Below are 18,448 nucleotides of genomic sequence, written 5' to 3' on the forward strand. Positions count from 1 at the left end.
CCTCTATGAGCTGGGAAGTTAGGCAAGGCAGGACTTGTGTTTATTCATTCTACTCTTCTCAGAATTTAGCTTACTGTCTGTCTCCTAGTGGATTTTTGGACATAGTTTTTTAATTAAATCGAATAGGAAAAGCCCTCCTTTCATACCAAGGAGACCGGGCACGTCAGTTTGTCCACGGAATGGGCCACAGTTGCCTCTCAGATAACCACAGAGTGAACACATGACCGTGTTCCAGGACTCCAGGGGCTCAGCTTCGGTGGAGGGGGAGCACCGCTGGGTCCCTTCTGTCCCCACGCTGGGCACACTACGCCTGTGGTCCACCGTGCAGGAGAAGCAAGCAGAGCAAAGTGATGAAATCTACGCGGGATTTACGAAGCCATTCTGGAAAAGTGACACCATAATCGGTGGGATTTCTGCCTGGAGGGGAAGCCAGGGGAAGGAGCCGTGCGAGGAAAGGCTGAGAGGGGGAGAAATGCAGGGACTAGTCTGGAGGCAAAAGAGCAGAAAGCAGGGGCTAGGAGGCAGTGGTTGGCGACTGACTCCCACTTGGGGCGGGGCGTGGGAGTGGAGAGCAGAGGTCCGCAGGGCCCAGACGACGCCCGGACCTGGGGCGGGGGCTGCGGGGAGAGGGACGCGCGCCTCCCTCCAACCCGTGCGCGGAGGTGCGGGGTCTGTAGTTGCGGCGCGCCCTCGTTCCCACCTCAGGCCAGACCTGCCACCCCGGGAGGACCACCACCCGCCCGGGCAACGTCCCCCAGGCAGGGTCCCCTCCACCGCCGCCCCTGGCAGTATCCAGGCCGGGGCGGGCCCAGCCCAGGCGCGGAGCGGCGGACCCCAGAGGGATGAGTAACCCTGGGCTGCGCGCGGGCGCGGCCCGGCGGGCGCGTGCCAAACCCCGAGATGCCGTAACGCACCCGGAGCGTCTGGGGTCTTGCCCGGGGGCCGGAAGGGGCGCGGCTGCGGATAAAAGGGCCGCGCTGGGTCGGGACCGCTTTCTTCCCGCGCTGCCGGCCGCGCTTCACTCCTCCGCCGGGCGGGCGGCCGACCCTCTCCCGAACCCTCGACAGAGGCCAGGAGCGCGGGCCGGGCCATGGCGGGGGCGGCGGGCGCGCCGGCGGCCAGGCCGAGCCTGAGCTCCATCTCGTCAGGGGAGCTGCGCAGCCTGTGGACGTGCGACTGCGAGCTGGCCCTGCTGCCGCTGGCCCAGCTCCTGCGCCTGCAGCCCGGCGCCTTCCAGCTGCGCGCCGACCAGCTCGTGGTGCCCGGCCCCGCGGGGCCTGCGGCCGCACGCGGCGGCTTCAACGTCTTCGGCGACGGCCTCGTGCGCTTCGACGGGCAACTCTACCACCTCAGCAGCTACATGAGGAGGTGGGTGGCCTCGCCGCGCCCCCACCCCGGCCTGCCGCCTGGACCCCGCTGCCGGTCCCTGTCCCCTGGCCTCCCTTCCCAAGATCCAGCCCGGACCTTCCTTCGTCACACTTGTAGATTTTTCTCGTTGCTAACATCGGCGGAGGTGCAGTGCTCCCCCTGGCCTGGCTTTTCCTGCCCTTTGCACTGGCGTTTTGCAGCTGTCCAGGCCGCCCAGAAGGGCATCAGGGCAGGCGTGTCGGGGCAGGGGGAGCGGGAACTGGTGTGATTCTCCCTTTCTGGCTCCTTCACTGGGTCAGATGAGCTCCAGTTGGGGCACACCCTTTGGGGGATGTTTGCCAAGGAGAGGCTCATGCCCTGGCTTTAGACTGGAGGGCAGGGGAAGCTCACGCCCTGGCTTTAGACTTGCGTGCGGTACAGGCTTTACCCAGCAAGGAGACTCAGTGGAGAAGCGTGCAAAAGTTTAAAGTTTCCCATCTTCGGCCTTGCTCAGTTTTCAGTGCCTGGGAAGGGACCAAAGCCCTGTGAAGTCCAACCTAAGGTGGTGTGGGCCCTCGAGTGGGCAGTTAAGTTCTGGAAAAATACGTGCAATGAGTTTAGCTTCCAGGATCCCGGCGCAGAGCTTGGGCCAAACCTAACTCGATAAAGGGTCACAGGATGCTGAACCGTGGTGGCCAAAGTGCCAGAAGCACTTCCTAGCAGACCTGAAGCCAGCAGGGCTGTAATCTGAAGCAGGCTTTGATGGGGTAAAGGAGGAGGGAGCTGCATGCTGGATTCTGCAGGGCCTGTAGCTATCAGAGGTCACCCAGTGTGGGAGCTGGAGGGGGGTTATATTTGTGTGGCAGAGCTGAGTGGCAGGAAGCGGGCAGCGCAGTCTAGAGTTTGATTCAGACATGAGTAAGCTGGCCAGCTAGTAAGATAGAAAGCCCCTTTGCTCTGGGGAAGGACAGAGCTGTGGCACCATATGGGTGGGATGGAGCCAAGAGGGGCAGCAAACAAAATGAGATATTTCAAATGCTTTCTTCAAAGCGGCTTGGAAAAACCTTGCTTTTCCGCACAAAGACAGTGAGGGCTTTGAGTGTCTGAAAAACCATTCCCCAGCAAGAATTCCTCCCTTTCTTAGTAACTTGAAAATACCAAGTCAAGCAGGGGACCGTGGGAGGAACTGAGTTAGAAATCAGATTTGCAAAGATTTAAAAAGAAGATAACCATTGAATTCGAGAACAGAGTATGAAAAATAAAAGGGTTCAGAATTAATTGGAGCCGTAAATTAGGCCTTTGATGGAGCCAGCTCCCCCAGTCTCAGCAAACAGTGCTGCAAAACCATAAAATGATTTTGAAGTCCGGTTGTTAAATTCCTGCTCTGAACACCTCCTACACAAAAGAAAATTAAATAGCAGTGGTCCTCTGGCAGTTTAGAATCCAGAATAAACAATGACCAGGTGATACAGACCAGGGTACAAGCAGGAATTGGCAAATATTGTCTAAGTTCACATTGTCTAAGCAGTTGTGTGAGAGCTTTTGTACCTGGGGAATAAATAGCAAGGCACAGCTGAGAATAATTGGGGAGATGGAGGGGCAACCTGTCTTTCTCTCAGGGGACATGCTATGGCAGGGAGAGCAGCCTCTTGTAACTGGGTGTGCTGTCTGGAGAATGACTCAAAGGGAACCTGGTGGGAGTCGCCTAGAAGGACTCAGATGTGATGTGGACAGCAGTGAGAGGTTCTGCCACAGTGGATCCCGAGTGGGGCACATTATAGGAGTTCAGATGTCTGAAGTCACTGCGCCTCAAATGGGGCAGATTTACTCGCTTATCTTTGGTTTGGAGATGGCACACAACTTCTCTCAGGATAGTGCTCTAGAGCAGTAATTCATTTCTTCCTCTCCTTCCTTCCTTCCTTCCTTCAGTAAACTCTAGCCAGTTTCACTACATAAGTTTGCCAGGCTTCTAAAGATCTCAGAATCACATGGGTCAGTGATAGCCCGGTATATACTCTGTCATATTTCTTGCTGCGCACAATTCAGTGTCATTGCCCCTGTGGTCCTGGATGTCAGTTTTGGCCGACATGGTGTATTTATTTAAGGTCGGGCAGGTATTGGTGACGATGCCCAGCTTTGCTTTGTCCTTCCTAGTCTGTCATCTTCAGGATCGGCTTGTACCCCAGCATATACTTTCTACTTTTTGCAATAGCTTGGGGCTGAGAATTGATGGACTCCACTGGCTTTTTCATCTTCTTCGTGGCCGCCGTATTCCTGCCTTAGATGTGGGATGGCGCCCCAACCAAGAGCATCCGCCAAGAGGGCGGAGTGACAGCCGAGTGACAGCAGTGACGGCAAAGTGAAGGCAGAGTGATAGCACGTGGGACCTTTGAGCTTTCGAAACCCGTAGGTGGACCTTCTCCCCAGAATCGTAGACCTTATACCCAGTGTTGCTGACCATGCAGAGGGGTTATGAGATGCTTGGATCCAGGCTAAGACTCTTTGCTCTGTTACTTAGGTGGTTTTTTTTGTTTGTTTGTTTGGTTGGTTGGTTTTTTTTTAATCATTCAGCAGCTATTTTGGTGTGGGATGAGCCCACAGGGTACACAGAATTTCTTTTCTCGGCCTCAGAAGTGTGTTCTGTGACTTTCGCAAGGTCCTTTCCCAAGGAACCCCAAGAGGCTTGTGTTCTATAACTTTCTCAAGGTCCTTTCCCATAGAGCCCTGAGAGGCTAAGAGGCCCTGTCCCTGCCACTCATACGAGTTACTCACTCAGAGTAAGAAGAGAATTTGCTAGTTCCCTGTACTTGCTAAATCAGCCCCAGGAAAACTAGGCTGTGGGAAGATCTAGTGGTGGCATCAGGTCCTGGGGGCCTGCTGTAAAATTATGTATCCTCCTTCAGGGGATTTATGGCAAGAGCTTTATTGTGGGTTTTTTTTCCCCCAAGTTCAGGATTTCTATCCATGTTGCAAACAAAAATTGGTCAAGATACCAGGTGTGAATTACCATTAAGTTTCACACACACACACACACACACACACACACACACACACACACACACAGCCCTTCCTTTTCCCTATAATACAGCCTTTTGGTGGGATATAAATGGCAGACATTTGACAAAGAGGAGCTCTAATCCCTTGCTTTTGGGGGTCCCCTAGCATGAAAGAGGCTGCTTGGAAAATAAAAATAAGAATAATGATAGTGATAGTGGTTATGAATGTTTAACCTGAGGACCAGCCCCGTGGTGCAAAGTATTTTGCAGCTATTGTCTCTCAGAAGCTGACAAAGTCGGCACCATTTTTTGCTTTCCTCTTTTTACAGATGAAAAAATTAGTAGGACCAGGGCATCTCCACAGCATCATCTAACTCTGCAGCCAGTGCTGTCCGCAAACTGCCTGGAGCCTGGAACGGTTCTGGCTTCCTGGGGGCCGCAGCAGCTTTCTCACAGATTTCCCAAACCTCAGTAAATCAACTGAAATTCCGTCAGCCAATACGCGTCTTCTGTAATCAGCCTAAAAGAGAAAGGAAGTTCAGTGGTGTGCAGGAAGCTGCTAAAAGCAGTGATGTGACCTGCTTCCGCCCAGGTCTGAGCAGCTGTTAACGGTCATACCCACCTGGGGTCAGTCACCTGGGGCAGGGAGCACAGGAGTTAAGTGATGATGAGCCAGGGCTGGGTGAGACATAGATTTTCACTGGGGTGGGGGGGGTGTCACCTCCCCCCTCACCCCCAGTGGGAAGTGCTGGGACTCTGTCTGTGACCCACACCCACCTCTCAGAAGCACTGGGTCCCCATGTCTGAGCCTCGGATTTGGTAACCTGCCCAGGACAGCAGCCCCTTCAGCAGGGCGCAGAGCGGTATGAACGAAGAAATCCTCTCTCCTGCGTCCAGCTATGATTTTCATGGGGTTCAGTCGAGAGTATGTGTGGACGAGCATGAGCACCGGGGCCAGGCTGCTGTGTGTGAATCCTAGTTCCGCTACTTACTAGCTGAGGCACCAGGGAAAGTTACTTAATCTCTGGGACTCAGTTTCCCCAGCTATAAAATGGGAATGATGACGTCAACAACTTTATAAGGGTATTGTTCAGAATTAAAATTCATGAAGTCCTTACAATAGCCATTGGCATGTATTAATAATCACTGGATGAATGTCAGCTCACATTCACAATACTTAATCTTTCAGTCACCTCATGGGGTACCTCTTGTCAGCCAGATTTTCCAGGTGAGGAAATGTATCTTAGCAAGGTTAAAGAAATTGCTGAAGGAGTTCTTGCTGTGGCACAGTGGGTTAAGAATCTGACTGCAGTGGCCCAAGTCGCCGCAGAGGCGCAGGTTCAAACCTCAGCCTGGTGCAGTGGGTTAAAGGATCCAGCATTTCCGCAGCTGCAGCATAGGTTATAGCTGTGGCTTGGATTCATTGCCTGGCCTGGAAACTTCCATATGCTGTGGGTGTGGCCATAAAATTAAAAAAAAAAAAACTTGCTGAAGTCACAGAGACAGAAGTCAAACCCGAATCAGGTGGTTTAAAAGCCACGAGCCGTTGCTGCATCCTTCCTCAGAGCCTTGCTTTGCCTTTCCAGCCACTCGTCCTTGCCAGATGCCTGCCTGTGGCCTAGATGCAGCCACCCACAGTCCCCAAGGCTTATCTAAGCCTTGACACCCCCCGGGGTCCCATCTCCTCCTCCTGCCTGCCCATGGGCTGCCTCTTGTCCTTGCAGAACAGTTCTCCATCTGTACCTGTTTAAGCTCAGCAAACGGTTCTGATTCCAGGTCCCTCTGCCGTGCTCCTTGTTCACCTGCGTAGGCCTGGCCCTGTGGACATGGGAATGCAGAGACTTGTCCATTCCTCTGGCATGTGTATGTTTGAATGATAAACTAGCTGTAAGCCTCCAGATAACAGGGACCATGTCTTACACCAGAGCTTCTCAGACTTTAAATAAGCTTGTAAGTCTCCTGAGGATCTTGTTAAAACACAGATTTTAGATGGAATAAAACTGGAGAGGGGCCCAGGATTCTTCAGCTTTACTGGCTCCCATGTGATGCCAGTGCTGTTGGTCCAGAGATCAGACTTTAAGCAACAGGGTCTTAGACATCTGTCGTTTCATGTTGAAATGCTACGTTTTCCTGTTCTCCTCCCCAGTAGACCGTATGCTTCTAAAAGCAAGCCTGTTTCCTTTTTCATCTTGTGTCCTCAGTGCCCAGCACATAGTAGATGCTTAGGAAATGTTTATTGCATAAGTGAATGAAAGTGCGTACCATTGATTAGAGTCACAGTCATTAGGTGATAAAGTTGAAAATTTCGCTTATTTCACTAAAGCTGGGGCAGAAGAAGGAGGTGAAGGAGTGAACAGGAAGAACTGTTTGCATGTACAGGGGAGGCTTTGCATAAATCTAACAAGTTAACACTGGGGAGGAAGTCCTGCAAGCTTTCGCTTAGTCACCTTTCCATGAGCAAAAGACTATGGAAGTTATTAGCAATTTGGGGGCCTTTTATACAGGGACTATTCCAATACAGTCTTCTTTTCTCTTTTCCTCTCTTCGCCTTTTTGCAAATGAACACACACATACACAGATGGAAGCCATAGGTTTGAATTCCTATTTGTCTTTGAGCATTAAATTGTCAGGGGCCAGGGAAATTTGGAGCAGCTTTTCAGATTATGCTAGAGATGATGTACAATTTGAAGGCCACTCTGGAGAAGGGTTGTCATCTTAGAGGATGGGTGGTCTTTCAGCTACTCTTGATTTATTTGCTAGAAGCAAATCTTTCTTGGTTCCATCTTTCTCAGATTGCCTTCGTTAAGCTGTTCCCTTTAGCCTTCCCAACTAAAAAAGCGAGGAAAGAAACTGGAGCAAGGCCGGAGAAAGTCTTCCTCATTTATTTTTCAGATACTCAAAGTCCTCCTTGCCTGGTAACTCAAATGAACACAGCCCTGGTTGTGTGTCCGAAACTTAGAGGACTTCACCCTAAGGCCAGAGGCGTTGGCCAGAGTCAAAGGCACCGATAGTGTTGGGCATTTACTATGAGCTGAAGTACACATGTCTGTGTTACTGGCACTGCATTAAACCATCAGATGGAGGGCGTTAACTGTTACATCTCTCTTACACATGAAGGAACAAGTTCAGATGGGTTCAGTAACTCACTCGAGGTCATGGTGGATTATGGCTCTGGGACTGAGTTCACACAGCCGGTTGGTCAGGACATGAATTAGCTCTTCTTATTTCAAATCACTATGCTTTCCACCACATTGTTCTGCATTTCGATCTATGGATTAAAGCCACGTCTAGAACGTTTCCGCCTAGCAGCATTTGGGGACCAGAATAAATGCAAGAAAGAAATGAAAGTTTAAAGGAACTGTCCTAACTTGCATCTCATCCGTGATGATAACTTCGGCAAATATAATAAATACCCAGGACCTGGAAGCACTATTTGGATTAATAATTCAGAAACGCGCATGGTTAAAGGTGCGATAACTAGTCCCCTAATGTAGTCTAGTCAGGCTCCTCTTAAAATAAAACCAGTGGTTGAAAGTCAGGAACCCAGAGACCTGTGAGACTTAACATCTAGGTCCTCAACCTTTTTGTATTTGAGTGACTTACATATTCAGATTTCATACCAGTGAATTCCAAAGAGATGTCCTCATATATTTATTTCACTGCAATTTTCAGGTGTTTAACAAGTGGACCGTAACGGGGACTCTGGGAATGGAGGAATTAAGGAGGTATTTCTTATTTGTGACCTGGTTTAAATAGAGAGTTAAGTAGGGATCTTGCCACAGTCTCGTCTGTAAATTCTGTTACCAGAGCCCTCACGTGAGCAGCATTTTTCCACATCTGTGGTACCGTGATAACTGGCATGCTCTGTGATGATGTTTACAGCCCCCTTAAGATCCGAAAAGTGCCTCTAAATCATCAAAGGAGGATTAAATTATGTTGAGCATAGTCTTATTATTCAGAATAACTTATTAAATTCCAACTCCAAAAGAGGTGACTTATGTGTAGGTTATGCATTAACCTCAGTATGTGACTATTGAGGATCCCCTCCTCCTCCCCCAGCCCAGTCCCTCGTCTTTGATCAGGGCAAGTAACAGCTCCTTGAGCCTCACAGCACTCAGAAAAGCCTTCCACAGAGTTCTGGGGAAAACTGATTATTTTCCCAACCAGTGATCATTTCCAAGTTGAGAATTTCCCCTTTTTTTCCTGCTGATGATCCCTCCAGTGAGATGTCAGTCAATTTTGTAGGCAGAGACAAGTATTGCACTGTCATTTGGGTCATCAGAATAGTAACCAAACTGCAGAGTATCTGGATGTCCACACACACACACACACACACACACACACACGTACACCCTAGAGAATGACCATGGGTATTGAGAGAGCAGAGGACTCTCCTTGAGGAAGACATTAAGGGCTTAAATGACTATGAATGAACGAAAATCGCTTTGGATGGATGGCAGGTGGTACTGGACTCCTGGCCCCAGGCTGTCTTATCTCTTTGATGTTTACTCCCATCAGACTTGCCCATTTCTTCTTTGGGGACAAGTCTTTGCTTCCTGCTTTCTCCCTCTGCCCTCTTCACACCACAGACCACACGGGCCAGTTATTTAGCACCCACTGCCCAGGTCACTCTTACCCACTTGTGCCAGGTCCTTGGCAGCTGAACAGATGGATGGCAGAGGGGGTGGGGGAGCACAGAGAGACCCCTCTACTGCCGCCCTGCTACCAACCCCCTCTTCCTGGGCGCTGAGCCCCTCAGATGTGTAAGGTACATGTCAGCACACAGTTGGCTTGTAGTGAATGCTGCTGAATGAATGAATGAATGAATGAATGAATGAAAGTGAATGAACCCAGCAAATGGTGGTTCCCTTTCTCCTTCCTTCTCCTTGGCTTCCTCTCCAGTACCTTTTGGCAGTTGGTGGGTTAGGACCAAGAAGAACAGGAAAATTCTCCCCTGCTGATAGGGATGCAGTGATGCTCCCCTTCAGGTGCCCCTCACCCCACCCTCACTCCACACTGTCCTGCCCAGGTGAGGTGGGTGTGGGGGAGGCACAAGGAAGAGCCACTCCAAGTCTCCAGTCCATTCCACTGCCACCCCCTGCCCTTCTCCATCCCCACCCTCTTCCCCTGCCCTCCACACCCACACCCCGAACTTCAATACCTGCCCCCCCTTTCCTTCCCTAGATGCACAGCCTGTGTCCCCCTCCCCACCACAGGGCCAGCCTCCAGCCCCCCACCGGGGGGGGGGTCCAGGGTTGGGAGGTGGTGACAACATTAAAAGCCTGGTGAAATAGAAGGCAGGGAGCATTTTAGATGCCCCATCAAGGGGTCAGGTTTTAAAACGCTCTCAAAACCAGATCTGACAATCCCAGATAAGAGAATGACGCAGGTTTCTAAGACACCGCGCTGGAGGCAGGCCTCGCAAGCCGCGTTGTTGCTGGGACTCAGGGGTGGATATTCTCCCACCACTCCTGACCCGCACCCGGGGCCCGGCCTCGTGCTCCAGCCCCTCTAAGTGGGCCGAGGGGAGTGGGTGATGGGAAAAGAGGCTGAGGGGACTCCGTGGCCACAGTTCCCGCTGCAGGCGCTCCCCAAGGCTGTGATTGTCATGTCAGCCTCTGGAAAGACAACAAGCCAGAAAGAAACTCGGGGGTTTCTGTGGTGACTAGATGTAAGAAGCCAGTGCCGGCGCGTAGCGAAAGCAGCCTGTTCACTCTGCGTGCGACCTCAGGGCGGTGCCTGTCAGCGGGGACCACTCTGTCCTGCAGAAGGACTGTGGCAGTCGCATCCCTCAGCCTGCTGGATGCCATTCCTGTGTCCACGCCACTTCTGAGCTTGGGTTTGGTTAGAAAATTAACCATCTTCCTTCAGGAAGCCACTTGGCACTTGCATCTGTCTTTTTTACCAACAGCTCAGGTAGAGACAAGAAAGACTGCTTGGAAAATGTGTCGGTGGGGAGAGAAAGCGGACATGCTGGGGGACAGAGTCAAAAAGCAAAACGATCTTCCAGGGCTGGAATAATGAACCAAAACCAAGGAGGCTAAATGTAACGGGGTCCTGGGCAAAAATCCAACATGAGTTTTTGTTTTGTTTTGCTTTAATTGCACACGTTCACCATCAAGATGTGAATTAGTTCACCTGAATGTTGGATGATTGATCTCTGGAGGGGCTGGGTTTATCATGAGATTAGAGAAGGGACAAGGGAGAGGAGGGAAAGGAAAACTTCAGGCCCACCCGTTAGACAGGGTGACTGCAGTGGTGAAGACCCAGCCAATTCCACTCATTGAGTATAATTCATTCTCAATCTCAGCTGTGTAGGGAGACATGGCGCCCCAGGAGCTTCTAAGATAGATGGTATTGCTTGTCATCTGGTCAAGGCTGCCCTGAGAGCTGAGTGTTGGTGCCAGGCACCCCCAGGACCATGGCCACTTTTGGGCTGCATGCTGATCTGTCAGCAACAGGGCAGGGGGATTTATGTATATGGTACAAGAGATGGCCGCCTCCCTAAGGACACAATTTAGGGGACTTCCCTCCAAGGCCGTCTTGCAGGCACCTGTTCAGGACGCCCCCTTCCTGATCGATGGGAAGGCACACCGCATTTGGAATCGTCTCTGCTTTGTTCATAGGTATGTGGAATTGACCAACTACTGCGATTATAAAGACTACAGGGAAACCATACTGAGCAAACCAATGCTGTTCTTCATTAATGTACAGACCGAAAAGGACACCTCGAAAGGTAGGTGTGTGAATGTTTGGGTCCGGTTCTGCTTTGCTGGGCTCTGGACTGTGGCCTGCTGATGAGGTAGAAGTGGGGTGTGGAGAGGTGGGGTGAATGTCAGCTTGGGCAAGGCTGGAAGCACACACAAGCCTGAGACGCCAACCTCTAAATAGTCCTACGGCAGAAGCCATCTGTCTCTGAGTTTTCTTTTGTACTTCCCCTCTCAGCAGGAAGTGACCTCTGAGCCTGCATGAGTCACAGAAACGCCTGGAGTGATGACGACGGTGGTGTGTGACACCGTCTGCCAGGCATCCAACACTTGTGTGAGGCCTGCTCTAATGTCAGTAGTGGGCCACTGGCCCTGTAGTGCAGATCATCCAAAGGAGAACATTTTTTTTCTTTTTAGGGCCACACTTGTGGCATGTGGAAGTTCCCAGTTTAGGAGTCCAGTCGGAGCTGCGTCTGTGACCTACGCGACAGCTCATGGCAGTGCCGGATGGCTGACTCCCTGAGCAAGGCCAGGAATCAGACCCGTATCCTCATGGACACTAGTCCGATTCATTTCTGCTGGGCCACAGTGGGAACTCTGTAAAGATATTTCCTTATTGTTTCTTCCAGGAAATCAGACTGATAACAATTACATTAACTCAAATTCTGGTATGAGATCTCAGCTTTTCCTTCTTCCTTTGCTCTGAGTGACATGTGAGCATTAAGTTCTGTGATCGAGGTAGAATTTCTTCAGCTTACTTCTAAACAACATTCTTAAAATGAGTCTAAGGGAATAAGAATTGATCTACAGATTCCAAACAGTCTGGTTTGATGTCCTTCCTCGTTCAGATCCATGGAGCTGGTTCCCTGCTCATCTCATTCAGAGTCATTCAGATTCCCTGCTCGCTTTGTAATTCAAAGTCACGATGCCCTTCTCTGCAGGAGGAGCAAGGAACAGATCACCCTCTAACAGGCAACGCTCCTTAGAGCCTGTGAGCTCCTAGTGTTCTTTGGCTTGATGACCAGAAGGCCGGCGAGTTCTCTAAGAATGTAACTCACAGAGACATCAAGTGCATCTCCCGTGCTGACCTCTCAGGAGGACTCTTAAGACAGAACAAGACATTTCTCCATTTTAAAGTTTTAATGAAAGTACAGGGAGTGGTATAAGGAGATACATGTGGGTAGCCCACAGAAGATACCCTTTTTTTTTTTTTTTAAGGACCGTACCTGCAGCATATGGAAGTTCCCAGGCTCGGGGTTAAATCAGAGCTGCAGCTGCCAGGCTACACCACAGCCACAGCAACCCAGATCTGAGCCTTATCTGCGGCCTACATCGAAGCTCACAGAAACACTGGATCCTCAACCCACTGAGCAAGGCCAAGGATCAAACCTGCATCCTCATGGATTCTAATCAGATTCTTAACCCTCTAAGCCACAACGGGAACTCCAGATACACGGTTGTATAACTCTGTGGAAGGAGGTACAGAAACCCAGTCCTGGCTACTTGTGAGGAAAGCCATGAAATGAAGAGATTCTGTGACAAGGAAGCTTAAAATGGCCAAGTTTAAATTATGAAAATTGTGATTAAGGCAACATGTCCTGCTGCTATCCTAAACTGTACTTTTGAGCAAATTTTTAAAAAGCCACTGTCAACTCCAGACAATTTACTAATTCTTCCCAGAGGCTTGTCATAATAAATACACAGCTAGACCATGTGGAAGTGATTGGCATTCTCTAGAGTGCCAACCTGCCCAACCCACATAGCCATGGAGGGTGGTGGCCCTGAGTATTTTATGAGCCCAAAGGTCTTGGTTTGGTTTATGTGAAAGTTGATTCAAGGTATCAAATAGCTGGCTTTTTTTTTTTTTTTTTTTTTTTTTTTTTTGGTCTTTTGAGGGCTACACCTGTGGCATGTGGACGTTCCCAGGCCAGGGGTCTAATTGGAGCTGTAGCCGCCAGCCTACCCCACAGCCACAGCAATGCCAGATCCGAGCCGCTTCTGCAACCTACACCACAGCTCACAGCAACACCGGACCCTTAACCCACTAAGCAAGGCCAGGGATCGAACCCGAAGCCTCATGGTTCCTAGTTGGATTCATTAACCACTGAGCCACAAGGGGAACTCCTCAAAATAATTTTGGAAGAAGGAAAAGAGGGGCAGGAAAAATAAGATGAATAGAGTTAGTGCAAAGATTAGTTCAAAATGTGTTCCCCAAGGACATAACACTTGCTGTCAGTGAACCTCGGGTTTGATGCTCAAAGCCAGTGCAGGACGTTTAGTTCCCCGAATCGCATGACGGCCAGTCAGTAGCCTTTAAACAGGGGCTTGAGTGATGAAGGACACTCGATTGAGCTTGATTCCAGGGACTAGGAGAATAAGAGATTATTGGTTAAAAATATTTTAAACTTTGTAGCGTGTAAACAACCATCCCTTGGCTTAGGTGATGTGGAATTGGACAAAATTGGATTTTCAGGGGTTACCAAACCAGGCCCAGCCAATAAACATCAGCAAAAACAACGGTCTGCCAGACAGGACAGACTTTCCCATTGGGCTTGTGCGGGGCAGGGGCGTGGAGGAAAACCAGTCTCAAATGGCCTTGGTCCTCAGACCCCTAGGCTAGCCCTTCGGCAGCTGGAGAGCCAGGTCCCCGAGGGAGGGCAGGAAAGGGCCGGGAGGGGCAAGGCATGGGGCAGCCCGCTTCCCTGGACTGTGCCAATTCCTCATTTTCTGCTCTGCAAATGGGGAGATGCTGGTGGGATCCAGCAAGGCTGTGACGTGAAAACCAGCCACCTCCAGCTTCCACTTTGGCTCCCATGCTGGGTGCGTGCAGCGGAGACTGTTCTCATTGAGGTCGTTATGGCAGGGAACTTTGGATTTCTGAGATAAGAGTGGCACAGTGCAGCCGGGGAGGCGCTGACTCTCTAACCTGCTTGGACAGCATCCGGAAACTTCCTTCCCATGTGCCGACATCCCGGAAGCGTCTCTAGAAATCCAGTCAGGCTTCGCAGGGAAGGTCTCATGGGGGCACTGAGGGGAGGGTTACAAAGCAGCAAAACCACCAAACACCGTGGGACTCACTGCTTTGTCAAACACCAAGAAGTGCATTTAGATCCCACCTGCACCCTTCTTTTTGACCTCTGCTTCCTAATTTCTAGAAAGAACGTATGCATTCCTTGTGAACACAAGGCACCCCAAGATAAGAAGACAGATAGAGCAGGGGATGGACGCGGTCATTTCCTCCGTGATCGGGGAGAGCTACCGGCTTGAGGTGAGCCCGGCCTGTGCGGACACACAGAAGGGGCACTGGGCCTTTCAGGCCAGGGAGCTTAACTCTCAGTTTGTTGAATCCAGACAGAGATGTTTTCTGTTGTTTCATTATCACCACCAATCCATGAGTTTAGTTTCTAGACACTTCTTAGAAATGGAGTAAGATTAAACGTCAGTAGGACCAAGAAGTTCAAGATCTCTACGTGGATGCAAAAGCAAAGGTCTGCTTTTGAAAAAAATAAGTAAATAAAGGCAACTGTTTATGTCAGAATGAAAGAGAAACAAGGGGTGTGATATTTTGGCCATTTGGGCCGTTGTTGATTTTGTAGTGAAATCTAAGTCTGTAATACAACATTGTAGTTATATCCATGAAATTGACTGAATGCCTCTTTCTCTTCCAGTTTGATTTTCAAGAGACAGTAAAGAATTTTTTCCCTCCGGGAAACAAGGTGGTCAACGGAGAAAATTTGAGCTTTGCGTATGAATTCAAAGCTGATGCATTATTTGATTTCTTCTATTGGTTCGGGCTCAGCAATTCCACTGTCAAAGTGAATGGAAAAGTTCTGAATTTGTCAAGTACAAGTCCAGAAAAGAAGGAGACCATTAAATTATTTCTGGAAAAAATGAGTGAACCTTTAATCCGAAGGAGCAGTTTCTCTGACCGAAAATTCAGTGTCACTTCCAGAGGTATGTTAAAAATTCTCAAGTACTTGAGGAAGGTACGTAAATAAAAGTGTAGAATGATGGCATGGGCGAGGGCATCAATGAATTGAACAGGTAAGCTGTCTTGATAAAGGGGAAATATAATATCGCATATTTCAGAGTAAGAAGAGAAAATGTTTACTACGGAAAAGAAATATAGTGACTTTTTCCTTTTAGGCTCCTTAAACTTTTCTGACATAGCGGTTATATTGCACAGCACACCCAGAAAAGGATTTTAAAATATACTATAACAATAAATATAAAAGAGTGATGCTTTCCTGATGTGCATATTCGGGGCAAAAGAATGTTAAGGAAAAGTGTTGGTTGGGGAGGAAGCTGTACGGTAGAGATGACTATCTTTAAAAATGTTGATGGGAGGTGTTCCCGTCGTGGCTCAGCGGAAACGAATCTGACTGGTATCCGTGAGGACACAGGTTCGATCCCTGCCCTTGCTCAGTGGGATAAGGATCTGGCATGCTGTGGCTGTGGCTGTGGCGGGCAGCTGTAGCTCCAATTTGACCCCTAGCCTGGGAACTTCCATATGCCCTGCGTGTGGCCTTAAAAAGACCAAAAAAAAAAAGTGTGGGAGTTCCCCCTGTGGCTCAGGGAGTTGAGGACCCAACATTGTCTCCCTGAGAATTCAGGTTCAATCTCTGGCCTCACTCAGTGGGTTAAGAATCTGGTGTTGCTGCAAGCTGTGGTGTAGTTGGCAGATTTGGCTCAGATCTGGTGTTGCTGTGGCGGTGGTGTAGGCCTCAGCTATAGCTTTGATTTGACCCCTAGCCTGGGAACTTCCATATGATGCAGGTGCAGCTGTAAAAAAGAAGCAAACTACAGATCTCATCTAGTCATTCTAGATTTTAATACCCAGCACCACCTTTTCAGTCTGGTGTGGCTGAGGCAGTGACATCAGTCAAGTCTTGTCTGGATTTGTCCTCTGTTAGTCCGTGCTTGGAAGGCAAATTCCTTGAACCAGGACTCTTACTGCTAATTGCAAACAAACAAAGAAAAACAAGCAAATGAAAAAATAGCAGTCTCTATGAACCTGTGGTTTTCCCAAAGTTCAAAAACAAAACAAAACAAAACAAAAACAGAGGCTTCATTCATTGTATTTATTGATTGCTTTCTTTGAATGCTTCTAGCAAAAATGCTTCTTCCCAGCTCTTTCTTCTCCTGGAAGTAGCTTCTCTCTGCCTCTCTCTGCGTCTGTCTTCCCCTCCCCACCCCTCCCCTCCTCCTACTTCCCTCCATGTGGCTTAGCTCTCTCTGTCTGCATGTTCCTTACAAAGACGCCTTTGTGCTCTGCTCCGCCGCAGCCATGTGGGTTGTATGCTCATGCTTTTGGGGGAAGATGACCTTGCCTGGTTGTGGCCATCCCAGGTGCCTGGTCCTTCCCAGGACATGCCCCAGCCTCACTCACTGGCCATAGCCGCCTGGCAGGGTCTCACTGTTTCACCATAGCTTCCCCCTCTGTTGTGTAGGCTGCCCAGGTGTCCACTGGAATCCTGGGCACAGTGAGAGGCACGTGGGGTTAGGCAGTGCTTCCTTGCAAGCTTACTCAGAGCCAGCCCTGGGGCCATCTCCACTCCAGAGCAGTGGGAAGGATTCTTCAAGGCCCACCTGAGCCGTCATTATGCACCACAGATGGCCCAGCCGTGATGCCGGCTCAATCTCCTCAAAAACCAACCTTTGTCCTCGGTGTCTCTCTCCCACTGTGGGCCTTTTGTCATCAAATGAGAAAGGGTACCTGCAGTTTGAGCCCATGGAGAAACAAGGGACAATCCATGTCCTCTTGGTAAACAGAAAACAAAGCGTTTCTGTCAGCTTTCTGAGTGTTTCCGGGGAAGCCAGGATTCTCTATTCATTATCGAAATGGTTATGTTGGACGTTGTATGGGTTTTAAAGGCACTTTTGGGTTTGGGGTTTGTTTTTCCAGAGATGGTAATAATGCAGGCCCTGTTTACTTTTCTCAGGCTCAATAGATGAAGTTTTTAACTGCAACCTGTCACCCAGATCATCTCTGACGGAGCCTCTTTTGGCAGAATTACCATTTCCATGCGTGCTGGAATCTGAAGAGATACCCAACCAATTCATCTGATTGGATTGAACGTTTTGCAGTTCCTCCTACACCCCAGGTGGTACCAGAAGGTTAAGGGGGACACAGGAGAGGTGGGGGGCAGGTCCCTCTGCCCTCTGCCCCTACAGAGACCCCTCTCTGCCATTTCCCTGGGCGACGGCTTGGCAGGTCCAATGCAGCTGACTTCAGGGTGGGAGGTCTTGGCCCCATGGCCTGCAGGCAGGGGCGTGGGGTTCTTCTCCTTTTAACGCTTCTCCAAAAAGGCAGAGGGAGCGGCAGAGTCCTGCCAGCCTGAATGCTTGGCTAATGCCCTAGTGCTCTGGAAGCATCCCAGGAGGCCTCTGTGAGAGCTGTCTGACCTGGGGTTTGCCTTTTGGTGCTTCATAAAGCTGGGTTTGGCCTCCTCTTGGGACTTCTTTGAACCCAGACCCAGCAAGGATGGGGTTAACAATGCTGTTCTCTTGCAAACCTGGCTGAGCAAAAAGCCCAGGACATCTTTCACGGGAAGGCACGTACGTTTTTCATCCTGCCCCCAGGACACCTTAGGAGAAACTCTCAAGGTGAAGGTTGCTGGAGGACTGGCCAGGCTGATAGGACGGTAACCCTGCCACCCGCTGCCTGAAATTTGAACTCCCTTGGCCTCCCTCCTAACATAGTGGCCTGTGTAGAACGAGGCCAGGTGATGTGATACTGAACATGACAGGAGAAGGATAATATATACGGCATTGTCTTCTTTATTAAAAGCATGTTATGTCAGTTGGGTATTTTATAAGCTTTTAGCTGTCCTAACACTAAAAGCAAAATAGAAGAAAGCTATACCATTACCATAATACATTGTTACATCAATACATTTTTCATCTCATAGCTACAGTGGAGTTCTTCAAAAGAAGAAAAAAACCATCCTATTTACATATAAAAACCTGCATGAGTGAATTGCTACATGGGCTTATAATGAGAAAGATCCTGAGTATAATTTTTCTATCCTTTTAAAAAATGTTCCTGGATTATACATTTCGATAGCACTACTGATTGTCCTTTCATTTATATTTGAAATGGCATGTACCCTAGTTGTGCGATTACACTTTTTCCTTCACATTCAATATAGAATTGATTAAATTTGTGATCAAGTATGTGTGATCTTTCCACTGTGTTCTGCTGGGGGTATGTTGGCCCTGTAACTTATTAACTTACAATAAGAATTGTGGTTTTATAGCTCCTTTCTCAAGGAGAGCCTTTTGGGAATTCCTTCTGTGGTGCAACGGGTTAAGCATCTGGAGTGATTCAGGTCGCTGCTGAGGCTCAGGTTCAGTCCCTGGCCTGGGAAACTTCCATACACCCCAAGTGCAGACCAA

At 49.5% G+C, this 18,448-nt stretch overlaps 1 protein-coding gene across 1 annotated transcript; it reads left to right on the plus strand.

Moving 5' to 3' along the window:
* Positions 887-18,228, plus strand: MEDAG (mesenteric estrogen dependent adipogenesis). Its single transcript, XM_013980428.2, has 5 exons — positions 887-1,368; positions 10,970-11,079; positions 14,206-14,318; positions 14,719-15,004; positions 16,993-18,228. Exons 1-5 carry the CDS (start codon positions 1,091-1,093, stop codon positions 17,115-17,117), a joined length of 912 nt encoding a protein of 303 aa, XP_013835882.1. The 5' UTR covers positions 887-1,090; the 3' UTR covers positions 17,118-18,228.

This window comes from Sus scrofa, chromosome 11 (assembly GCF_000003025.6).
Source record: "Sus scrofa isolate TJ Tabasco breed Duroc chromosome 11, Sscrofa11.1, whole genome shotgun sequence".
NCBI lineage: Eukaryota > Metazoa > Chordata > Mammalia > Artiodactyla > Suidae > Sus > Sus scrofa.

Coding starts and splice junctions, on each gene's coding strand:
- MEDAG (XM_013980428.2), top strand. CDS start 1,091: ATGGCGGGGGCGGCGGGCGCGCCGGCGGCCAGGCCGAGCCTGAGCTCC. Junction 1,369..10,969: donor CTCAGCAGCTACATGAGGAG/GTGGGTGGCCTC, acceptor CTTTGTTCATAG/GTATGTGGAATTGACCAACT. Junction 14,319..14,718: donor GGGAGAGCTACCGGCTTGAG/GTGAGCCCGGCC, acceptor TTTCTCTTCCAG/TTTGATTTTCAAGAGACAGT.